The 12235-nt window shown below is 47.7% G+C and overlaps 1 protein-coding gene across 3 annotated transcripts in view; it reads right to left on the minus strand.

The window, feature by feature from the left end:
• LOC103264991 (vascular endothelial growth factor receptor 1) overlaps positions 1–3859 on the minus strand; it is a 44972-nt gene extending 41113 nt beyond the window's left edge. The window contains exons 1-3 of one of the 3 annotated variants that reach the window (XM_021714816.1): positions 3794–3859; positions 3369–3430; positions 3067–3173 (exon numbers count right to left, since the gene is read on the minus strand). In XM_021714816.1, the coding sequence (XP_021570491.1) occupies positions 3067–3075 (9 nt within the window). In that variant the 5' untranslated portion in view covers positions 3076–3173; positions 3369–3430; positions 3794–3859. Of the gene's footprint in view, positions 1–3066; positions 3174–3368; positions 3431–3793 lie in introns of those variants that run through there. The other 2 variants (XM_021714817.1, XM_021714818.1) reach the window with 2 other exon arrangements.
• Positions 3860–12235: the final 8376 nt, after the last annotated feature.

Here is a 12235-nt window from a genome sequence, read left to right on the forward strand (position 1 = left end):
GTGAGACTCCAACTCAAAAAAAAAAAAAAAAAAAAGACATTAACACTGAGTAGCTACTAGGTGCTTGGCTTGGAGACTAAGTGCTTCAGAGCCCAAGCATTGAGGCTGACCGTCTGGATTGGAATCAGAGCTCAACTTCTGCCCAGCCACATAACTGAGGGCAAGTTGCTTGACCTCTCTAACCCTAGTCTCCTTATCTGTGATTTTTATTTTACAGATAAGGAAATTTATGTACATTTAAATTTATTAAAGTTTATTTAATTGTATGACTAGTAATAATAATGGTACTTATCTCATGGGGTTGTTGTGTATATCAAATTAAATAACCCATGGAATATGTTGGTGGGGGCATCAGTAAATGTCACCTGTCTTTACAGCACTGACCTATCAGGATAAAGATGAGAAGGTAAAATGCAGGCCTCATCAATGAAGAATTTACACTGTAGAGAAACCCCATGGAAATGTGTTGATGCCTTGTTTCTCTTTGCCTCCCACCCCCAAGTCCTTTTCACATATCATAGGCATTCTGTTTTTGAGATGATAATCTCTTGCCTTCATCCTTTCTTACTGACATCAAAGTCTCACCAAATTTTAGAACAGAAGGGACCTCTTCAGTTGACTTTCAGCTTGCTTTTCCAGTTCTATTTCTGCTCTGCTCCTCTCTGTGGAGCAACCAGACTAAGTCCCAATCCAGGGAGCAGGAGTGGAGGGCAGGCCTGTGTTTTCCAGCTTCTTTCCTTCCAGCTACAGCCTTCCAGTTCTATCTCGGGCATGGCTTTCTCTGAAGTTCTTCTCACCCTCCCTCCTTTGAACTTCTGTGGCCTTGGTAGCTCCCTATAGATTTGGCAAGTTTGGCCTTTGATGTGTTTCCCTATAGGATGTGTCTCCCCTTTCAAAACTATTGTGTGACCTTTGCTTCCTTCTAGAGTAGTGGCCTTAATTGTCATGTCTGAAAACCAGTCACTCTATGGCAAAAGCCTGGTGTTCCACATTTACCATAGCAAGGGCTGCTGGCCTTGCCTCTTACACCAGCACTGTAAAGTACACCTTATTGATTGTTAATGCAAGTCCAAGGCCTAAGGCTCAAAAATCAGCTCCAACTAGAGTGACTTTGCACCAGTTCCTTTACTTTTCTGAGCCTCAGTTTCCCTTTCAGTAAGATGGGAATAATATATTTACCTCTTGGCATTTTTGGAAGGATTAGCTGAGATGCTACATAAAGAACTTTCCATGAGATCTGGCACATTGATAATGGTTAACTTTTTTTTTTTTTGGAGTCTCACTCTGCCCAGGCTGGAGTGCAGTGGCATGCTCACAGCCACCACAGCCTCGACCCGCTGGGTTCAGGCAATCCTCCCACCTAAGCCTTCCAAGTAGCTGGAACTATTGGCTCATGCCACCATGCCCGGCTAATTTTTTGATTTATTGTAGAGACGAGGTCTTGCCATGTTGTCCAGGCTGGCCTCAAACCCCTGGGCTCAGGCAGTCCTCTCAGTTCTGCCTCCCAAAGTGCTAGGATTACAGGCTTGAGCCACCACACCCAGCGCAGGGCTAATCTTTTTTTTTTTTTCTTTGAGTTGGAGTCTCACTCTGTCGCCCAGACTGGAGTGCAGTGGCCGCTCCCGGCCACCGCAGCCTCGACCTGCTAGGCTCCGGCGATCCTTCTGCCTCAGCCTTCCAAGTAGCTGGAACTACAGGCACGCGCTACCACGCCCGGCTAATTTTCTGATTTATTGTAGAGATGAAGTCTTGCCAAGTTGCCCGGGCGGGTCTCAAACCTGCAGGCTCAGGCAATCCACTCACCTCAGCCTCCCAAAGGTGCGGGATTACAGGCTGAGCCACCGAGCCCAGCAGGGCTAATCTTAATAAGACTGCCAGAGACCTCTTGAGGCTTCTCAAATCCTGTTGATTTTATCTCTTGAATACCTCTGGGCTCTAGTCATTTGGTCACAACCCCCATCGCCTCTCACCGGACCACTGTCATCTACGGGTGCCTCTCAGTGCTCTCTTGCCCACTCTGGTCCATTCTCCCCAAAACAATCGCCCAAAGCATCTCAGCCAAAGCCATCTTTCCAGACACAGAAGTGCCACACCACCCCTACCTGCGCCTCATCTCCCTCCTGCTCCAGGCTGTGCCTTGCTTATAGAATGCAAACTAAATTCCTGCCTGGACAGACCTTGTGGCCCTTCCCTGCGCTCCTGGCAGTGTCTTCTCAGATTCTGCCCTTCCTTGCAGCCCTAATGGCCTCTGTCAGGCTCTCATTCTGGTTCCCCCCTGCCTGGCCAGCCCCATACCTGCCGTTCCCTCTGCCTGCAACATTTTTCCCTCCTTTCTTCATCTGATCACTCCTACCTTTTAGGCAGCTAACTCAGCTCGCTCAGAGTTGCAGTGTGACATTTGTGTGACTGATTAAAGTCCGTGTCCCCAGACTGCTCCCTCCAGCATTTACTCCTCACTGTTACCAGAGGGCTGGCACTCAGCGTGGAGTGGGCACGCAGGAAATATTTGAAGTCAAATGAATGAATGAATGTTAGTTATTTTCCCACTTAATTTTAGAGAAGCAAGATGTTTTACAGGCCTGGGTATAGAAATCTGATGCCCTAAATGCCAACCCAGACCTCACACTCTAAAAAAACCGAGCTTTGTGGTGGGTCTCCCCAAGCACAGAATGACCAGTACACGTGCCAGCTACAGCATTACAAGAGAGAAGTCAAAGGCTGGTCTGTGTTTTGCCTTACCTTTCCATTTCTTAGCAGAGTGAGGTTAAGAAAATAAAGACTTCACAGGTCCCATGCTGAACTGAAAGACTTATATAATTATATCAAAAATACCCCTTGTGTCACTGAGAAATACTCATCAGCTTATTGCTATGACCTTTCTTGCAAGCACCCACTGTGTGGTTAGAGACACTTTAGTGATTTCTTTCCAGTGTTCCCCAGATCAGAGACTGGAGCTAGAGGGGAGGGGAAGAGGCCCAGCATTTGGTCAGTGCCTGCTCGAGGCATCAGACCAGGCGCTTTAGAATATTATGCAAAAAGGGGCATAGAACTCATCTGTGCTCTTACCCTTTTCATTTTTCGGATAAAGAGAGTTAACAGGAGCCAGAAGAGAGTTGCAGCCACACAGGTGCATGTCAGAGTGATCAGCTCCAGGTTAGACTTGTCCGAGGTTCCTGGAGAGAGAAAATCGCCAAGATGGTGCTAAAAAGAAATTCTCAAATGTAGAGTCTCTGTGGTTTTGTAGAAGAGACCTGGTGCCCCCACATGGCGTAGTGAATGCCATCTGACGACTCACCTTTCGTCTCTGGGACAGATCCTCTCTTACCTACAGTCAGGCAGTGGACATGATATTAGCATAATGAACTCACACATAAGAGACTTTCCCGAAATTTTGCTGTTGAGTTTGCAAACTTTGTGATCCCAGGGATAGCTAATTAAAAACCAGAAGAGAAATTAAAAATGAGAAACAAGGCAAGAACAAAAGCCCATTAAAGTGCTAAATCTGGAATGTGTTAAATCTCCCTAATGGACTTTAGAGGAAATTCTAAAAAAAAGAAGAAAAAATGACATAAAAGGACTCCTCTGGGACTCACAAAATTCTTCAAAGTAAATTTTAAAAATAAAAATAAAACCCAAGGACTGTCACAGTTGCCTGTTGGCTTCTTTCGGACCGGTCAGGCCAAACCCCCACAACCCACCCCCTATGTCCCGGGGTCTGTTTCTGACTTCAGCAGCCAGCCTAGGGGCTGAGATGAGAAGAGGTAACTGCTGGACCTGTCCCCTACCCAGTTGCCTTATTTCTCAGGGTCACAGAGATCAAGAGCTGAGCTCTGTTCCTCCAAAGACAAAAAGAAAAGACCCGAGGTAGTCAAGTGATGCCTTCATGGAGGAAACCCTTGGGACCTGGGAAAGGAATGCCATGGTGGGCCAGAACAGTGGTTCCCACATATTGATTCCATTGACCAACTTTCCAGGAATTCTGAAGTAACGCCGTTATCTTTCAACTTCATTAACACTAGACAGAATTTCTATTAAGGTGGGCAAAGAACAAGTGAAACTTTTGCTCTATAGAAATGGTAATGTAGTCCAGACTTGGTGGCTCAGCCTGTAATCCCAGCACTTGGGGAGGCCGAGGTGAGTGGATTGCCAGAGCCTGTGAGTTTGAGACCCGCCCAGGCAACTTGGTGAGACCTCGTCTCTACAATAAAAAATAAGCCGGGCATGGTAGTGCGCACCTGTCGTTCCAGCTACATGGAAGGCTGAGGCGAAAGAATCACTGAAGCCCAGCGGGTCAAGGCTTTGGTGGCCAGGAGCATGCCACTGCACTCCAGTCTGGGCCACAGAGTGAGACTCCAACTCAAAAAAAAATGATAATGTAGATGAGGATATATTTTATTGAACACTTATTATGCTCCAAGCACTCAAAACCACTCTATGAAGTAGGTGGCGCTAACATCCCAGTTTCATATACAAGGACTTTATCTTGTGGGCTCTTGTTTCAATTCAGTGAAGATGTCTTGAGTTCTGCTACAGGCAAGGTCAGGGGCCGGAGGAGGTAGGAGGATAAGTAAGGACAGTTGTCACCTTCAAAGAGCCCATTCAGGCCAGGCTCAGTGGCTCAGCTTGTAATCCCAGCACTTTGGGAGACTGAGGCGAGTGGATTGCCTGAGCTCGCGAGTTCAAGTCCTGCCCAGACAACTTGGCGAGACCTCATCTCTACGATAAATCAAAAACTAGCTGGGGCCGGGCTCGGTGGCTCAGCCTGTAATCCCGCGCTTTGGGAGGCCGAGGTGAGTGAATTGCCTGAGCCCGCGGCTTTGAGACCCTCCTGGGCAACTTGGCGAGACCTCATCTCTACAATAAATAAAAAAAAAATTAGCCGGGCATGGTAGCATGTGCCTGTAGTTCCAGCTACTTGGAAGCCTGAGGCAGAAGGATCACTGGAGCCCAGTGGATCGAGGCTGCGGTGGCTAGGATGGTGCACTGCACTCCAGTCTGTGCAACAGAGTGAGACTCTAACTCAAAAAAAGCCAAAAAAAACTAGCAGGGCATAGTAGCGTGTGCCTGTAGTTCTGGCTACTTGGAAAGCTGAGGCGGAAGGATCCCTGGAGCCCCCCAGGTCGAGGCTGCTGTGGCCAGGAGCGTGCCACTCCAACTCAAAAAAAAAAAAAGCCCATTCAAACCTAACCAAAAGATTTAAGGGAAATACAAAGAAATTAGATTTGAAAAGCTGCAGAGCTTGAGGGAATGGACTGCTTTTTGGAAGAGGCATTTGAAATGGATTTGGATCTGCAGAGATGAAGGCAGGAGAGGGTGTTACAGGCAGAGGGAACTGTGAATGACCTAGACCCAGGAGGTGGTAGGGCAGTATGATCCAAGATACAAGACAGGGCCGGATGGTAGACACTTGCGAGCATCCGTATAGTGGTTTGAATTAAATGCTGCATGTTGTTGGAGCCAGTGAAGGTTCTTTGCCCTGGATCTTAGCAGATGCACAAGCCAGCAACCCAAGGATGACACCAACACCCGCTGGCACTTAGAGTGCATTCTATTCTAGAGACGCTTCCAAGGACTGACACGTATTCATTCACCCAAGACTCACAACTCTACCAGCTAGATTATTCTCATTTGATGAATGAGACACTGAGACCTGGAGAGAGATGAAGCCTCTTGCCCAATGTCACTTCGCCAGCAAATGGAGAAGCTGTGATTTCAGCCCAGATGTCTGAGTTCACATGCTTAACCACCGAGTGTCCAAGGGCATGCCACTTCCTGCTCGCTTATCCTTCCAGCCTTTGCAAGTACCTGTTAGTCACTTCTTACTGACCATGGTCCCCACTACCGAGTGTCTTTTAGCCTGGCATTTTCTTTTTTTGAGTTGGAATCTCTTGTCACCCAGGCTGGAGTGCAGTGGCACGCTCACAGCCACCGCAGCCTCTACTGGCTGGACTTAGGCGATCCTTCCGCCTCAGCCTTCCAAGTAGCTGGAACTACAGACACACGCCACCACATCCAGCTAGTTTTTGTGATTGATTGTAGAGACGAGGTCTCGCCAAGTTGCCCAGGCTGGTCTCGAACCCGCAGGCTCAGGCAATTCTCTTGCCTCAGCCTCCCAATGTGCTGGAATTATAGGCTGAGCCGTCGTGCCCAGCCTAATCTGGCATTTTCTCTCCAGTTCATCACAGAGTTCTGCCAGTTCTACTTCCTTGGCTTGTGATATGGTCACCTCCTCTCCTGCCCCACTGTCACTGCCTAAAACAAGGCCTCCTCATTTCTCACCTGGGCCACCTGAGTGGCCTCCTAACCAGCCTTGACTCCTTCCAGTCCCTCCCCCCTCTGCAGTCAGAGTGATCTTGCCAAATCACTGATCTATTACTCTTCTATCTGAACTCCGTCCTCTGTTTCCCATCACTGTCAGGATAAAAATCTAAATCCTGAGGTCCTGTGTGCCCAGCCTTGCCTGTCTCGTCAGCCTCATCTCCTGCTGTCCTCTGACTTGCTCTAGTCACACCATAGTACTTAGTTTCCTAAGTGCAGCAGCCTGAACCTCCATGCTTTGGCGTTTGCTGTTTCTGTACCAGAATAAGGCAAACAAGGCCATCGTGGGGCTGAGCCACATCTTATTTGTCTTACTCGCTTCACCTCAGACTGATGAATGAATGGATAAATTAAGTTTCAAGTATTCAGGGACGAACCCTTGTTCCTGGATATTAATTCAGCATCACAGACCTATTCTAGGTGCTGGCGTACAGTGGGAAGAGTGGGGGCATGGTTGCCTCGGTCTAAACTGATGCCTGCAAAGCAACAGAATGGAGGATTGTGGTTCTGTTGTTCACATCCCCACTGCTCAGTGGACATCCTGGAAAGCACAATGGGTGAATGAAGTTGGCTTTGTTTGCTGCTTAGTCAGCTTGTAGTTAAGTTTCCCTGAACCTCCTAGATTGAGAACAACTTCCTTAAAGAAGTTTCAAATAGGGCCGTTCTCGGTGGCTCAGCCTATAATCCCAGCACTTTGGGAGGCCGAGGCAAGTGGATTGCCTGAGCCCCTGAGTTCGAGACCCACCTGGGCAACTTGACGAGACCTCATCTCTACAATAAACCAAAAATTAGCCAGGTGTGGTAGTGCGCACCTGTAGTTCTGGCTGCTTGGAAGACTGAGGCAGAAGGATCGTTGGAGCCCAGCAGGTAGAGGCTGCGTTGGCCTGGAGTGTGCCACTGCACTCCAATCTGGGCGACAGAGTGAGACTCCAACTCAAAAATTAAAAAAAGTTTAAAGTATGATAACCTTTCCTCTCAGAACGCATCCTCACAATGAGAATACTGTAAGCTCAAGTTCATATGAGTCTGAATTTCTTTCCCCATGGTACGAAGTCTACTGCTACCTTGCTGTGTACACACTTATACACCCTTGCTTATGCTGCAGATAAGTAAGTTTTGTAGAATTTGATTGGGATCTGCTCAGGACATAGTGGCATCTCAAGACACTGCACCGTTTGCATAAAAAACCTCAGCAGATGCTTCCCGCATGGAATGTGATGTGAGAGGCCCCCTCTGGTTGTGGGAACTTTCCCACTGCATTCCGTGGGGCAGGAAGCTGACCCCCGAAGCCTAGTTCCACAGTCCTGACTCAAGCAAAATTCCTGTCAGTGGGACCAAATGTGTTTGTGTGCAAACACTTGTACATTTAAGGAATCAACTCATTAAAAAATTAAAAACATATCCACAGCAGTAACAGGAAACTGTGGGCGGAGGGGAGAGCGGATTGGCAGTAGTGGGAATGGGGGAGGGACTCCTCATCTACAAGGGTACCTACATAATGAACATTTGTATACCTAATCCTGAATTGTACCACATCTGTCAAATAAAAAAGTAAAAAAAAAAGTCCACGATGAACATTTATTATAAGGAAAGACCTGTTTAATATTTGGTACTGCTTACTGAAAAAATTAGAATTTTACAGCATATGATTTAGTATCTATGCTGTATCACAGAGGATAGTTCAGTCTCTGTCTCTGCTTGAAAAGCAACTGTTAGGACAGGCTTAAACTGGGGAGTGATTGAAGCAAGCCCGCAGGTGTTTTCTCAGCAGTCATAAATATCTACTCTGGCCTGACGTGACTCAGCTTCAACTCACTGGTGACAGCTAGATGACCTCAGTGGTTGAGACAGCCCAGCTGCACATGGCAGGGAGGTTAGGGAGACATGGCTGAGCTTGGACAGTAACTAGGAGTTAGCCCTAGGTCTGAGGGACATCACTCCTGTAGGATGTGTGTGAAAGGTCAACATCGGTACATAGGACAAGGTTCTTCGATTTGGGATACTGACAAGAATGCAGCCAGTTTAAAGAACATCTGGTAGCCAGGCTCGGTGGCTCAGCCTGTAATCCTGCACCCTTGGGAGGCTGAGGTGAGTGGATTGTCTGAGCCCACGGGTTCGAGACTCGCCTGGGCAACTTGGCAAGACCTCATCTCTACAATAAATCAAAAATCAGCCGGGCGTGGTAGCACGTGCCTGTAATTCTGGCTACTTGAAAGGCTGAGGCGGAAGGATCGCAGGAGCCCAGCAGGTCGAGGCTGCGGTGGCCGGGAGCGGCCACTGCACTCCAGTCTGGGCGACAGAGTGAGACTCCAACTCAAAAAAAAAAAAAGAAAGAAAAAATAAAGAACATCTGATAATTGTGCTTTTATTACAGATTGCTGATCCTGTTGCCCATGTCAGTTACCCTCTTAGGGCTACCCTCCTAGGGCTCTGAAGGCTAGTGTATCTTGTCTAGAGTCTCTGCAGCTGCCCAGTGCCCTGGGCCTTTCTGATAGTCATGGTGACTGTGCAAACGGCCTGGGTTGCATGATCTGGCACTCCACACCAACCCTGACATGTGGCACTCTGTGGCATCAGACTGCTTGAAGCAACAGACAGCAGAGCCTGTTAACTCAGCTCATGCAAATAATTGGATGGAGTTTCCCAAGAAGTCGTGGAAACCCTCCAAGCAAAAGACAGCACCTACCTTGACTTGGGAACTGAGCACAGTTTCATCAGGAAAGGGCAAGAGGTCTTGCTGTGACTCTGAGCAATTATGTTGTAGACTAGGGACTCTGTGTCCCGTTTCCTTATTCTTTTTGTTTTGTTTTTTTTTTTTTTTTTTTTTAATCGGAGTCTCACTGTCGCCCATCCTGGAGTGCAGTGGCAGGCTCCCAGCCACCGCAGCCTCGACCTGCTGGGCTCCGGTGATCCTTCCGCCTCAGCCTTCCAAGTAGCTGGAACTACAGGCGCGCACTACCACGCCCGGCTAATTTTTGTTTTGATTTATTGTAGAGATGAGATCTCACCAAGTTGCCCAGGCAGGTCTCGAACTCGTGGGCTCAGGCAATCCACTCACCTCAGCCTCCCAAGGCGCGGGGTTACAGGCTGAGCCATGGAGCCTGGCTAAAAAAAATTTTAAAGGCTTGCTTCCTTCCTTCTTCTCTCTTCCTCCCTCTCTCCCTCCCTCCCTCTCTCCCCTCTGGCTCTCTCTCTCCTTCCTTCCCTGCTCTCCTCCCTCTCTCTGCCTTCTCTCTCTCTCTTGCTCTCTGGCTCTCACTCTTTTTCTCACTCTTCATCTGCCCCCCCTTATTCTTTTCTTTTGTTCCATATCATTTTTTTTTTTTAATTGTAGAAATGAGGTCTCGCCAAGTTGCCCAGGCAGGTCTCGAACCCGTGGCTCAGGCAATCCACTCACCTCAGCCTCCCAAAGTGCTAAGATTACAGGCTGAGCCACCAAGCCCGGCTTGTTTATGAGACTTTTAAGGAATCTGTCTACAGGCTGAGCCACCAAGCCTGGCTTCTGTTGTTACTTTAATATGAGGTAACTATTTATGCGGGTTTGTTGCCCACTAAACTACTAGGACCTCAAGAGAAGGGCACGTTTCTTGTTCATTTTGCATCTCCACAGAGGAAGTCTCAGTGAAGATTTATGTGTGGATGAAAAAGAAATTACTCAGATCACCTAGACCTCACTTTCAGGGATCCTGACCAATATGAACCAATCAACTATGCCTCCTCCTTCTATCTAAAACCCAGTAAGTAATCCAGTTAACCTTACCCCGTGGTTTTTCTAAAGTTTATTGAAATATTAAAATGGGACTGCAGACATTGCTGTTTATGAGATACTTTTTTTTTTTTTTTTTTGAGTTGGAGTCTCACTCTGTCACCCAAACTGGAGTGCAGTGGCACACTCCCAGCCACCGCAGCCTCAGCCTGCTGGGCTCTGGTGATCCTTCTGCCTCAGCCTTCCAAGTAGCTGGAATTACAGGTGCGCGCTACCATGCCCAGCCAATTTTTGATTTATTGTAGAGATGAGGTCTCGCCAAGTTGCCCAGGCGGGTCTCAAACCCGCGGGCTCAGGCAATCTACTCACCTCAGCCTCCCAAAGCGCTGGGATTACAGGCTGAGCCACCGAGCCCGGCTTGTTTATGAGACTTTTAAGGAATCTGTCTACACCAATTTGAAACCACTCTTAAGGACAGTAATGTATGGAAATACTGTACTTAGATTAAATTAGAAGTACATTTTCAAGAGTAATTTTAGGGTAAAGATATTTAAAAGATATTTAAAAAAGATATTTAAAAGATATTTAAGAAGTACATTTTCAAGAGTAATTTTAGGGTAAAGATATTTAAAATGGTTGCTGTAGCTGGGCTCGGTGGCTCAGCCTGTAATCCCACGCCTTTGGGAGGCTGAGGTGAGTGGATTGCCTGAGCCGGTGGGTTTGAGACCCGCCTGGGCAACTTGGCGAGACCTCATCTCTACAATAAATCAAAAATCAGCCGGGCATGGTAGCGCTCGCCTGTGATTCCAGCTACCCGGAAGGCTGAAGTGGAAAGATCACCGGAGTCCAGTGGGTCAAGGCTGTGGTGGCCGGCAGCGGCCACTGCACTCCAGTCTGGGCGACGGAGTGAAACTCCAACTCAAAAAAAAAATGGTTGTTGTGTGACATTAGTTCTGGAGCACTTTTTTTTTTTTAATGATGCGTTAAATCCTTAAGTCAAACAGTAATTCTGTGGTTTAAAACACCATTTGAGTGACTCACTGGTTACGTCCAGGACAGATATAATACAGAAACTTGTGCAAATAGAATTGAGTGTATCATATTAGCAAATAGTAATGTTAGCTAATACTTATAAAGCTTTTATTATGTGCCGAATATTGTTTTAAATGGGTTAATTCTTCCAACAACCCTATGAGGCCCGGAATACTATTGTTAGCATCACCATTTTGCAGTGAGAAACTGGAAGTGCCTGGAGAGTAAGTGATTTGCCCAAGGTCACGCAACCTGAGCAGTGAGGCTCTGGGCTGCAGAAGGTTCCTCTTAACTACTGTGCCTGCTGCCTCAGCACAGCAGAATGGTTACATGTGGTTCCAATTCCCAGCTCTACCATTTCTAGCCATGGAACCCTGGGCAAGTTACTTAACCTTTCTGTGCCAAGATTCTCACATTTATTTATTTATTTATTTTGAGTTGGAGTCTCACTCTGTCACCCAGGCTAGAGTGCATTGGCACAAGCCTTCCAAGTAGCCGGAACTACAGGCGCGCTAGCATGCCCAGCTAATTTTTTTGATTTATTGTAGAGACAAGGTCTCACCATGTTGCCCATGCTGGTCTCGAACCTGTGGGCTCAGGCAATCCTCTTGCCTTGGCCTCCCAAAGTGCTGGGATTATAGCCATGAGTCACCATGACTGGCCAAATGTCATTTTTTTTCCCTAATTTTTTTGAGTTCGAGTCTCACTCTGTCACCCAGACTGAAGTGCAGTGGCACGTTCCCGACCACCGCAGCCTCAGTCTGCTGGGCTCTGGCGATCCTTCCGCCTCAGCCTTCCACGTAACTGGGATTACAGGCTGAGCCACCGAGCCTGGCCTCTTTTTTTTTTTTTTTTTTTCAGTTGGAGTCTCACTTCGACTTCCTGAACCCGTGAGCTCAGGCAATCCACTCACCTCAGCCTCCCAAAGCACTGGGATTACAGGCTGAGCCACTGAGCCCGTCTTGATTCTCACTTTTTTTTTTGAGTTGCAGTCTCACTCTGTCGCCCAGACTGGAGTGCAGTGGCTACTCCCGGCCACTGCAGCTTCGACCTGCTGGGCTCCGGTGATCCTTCTGCCTCAGCCTTCCGAGTAGCTGGAACTACAGGCGCGCGCTACCATGCCCAGCTGAGTTTTTGATTTATTGTAGAGATGAGGTCTCGCTGCCCAGGCGGGTCTCG

Source organism: Carlito syrichta, unplaced genomic scaffold (assembly GCF_000164805.1).
Source record: "Carlito syrichta isolate Samal-C Ts95f unplaced genomic scaffold, Tarsius_syrichta-2.0.1 Scaffold305794, whole genome shotgun sequence".
In the NCBI taxonomy this organism is placed as follows: domain Eukaryota; kingdom Metazoa; phylum Chordata; class Mammalia; order Primates; family Tarsiidae; genus Carlito; species Carlito syrichta.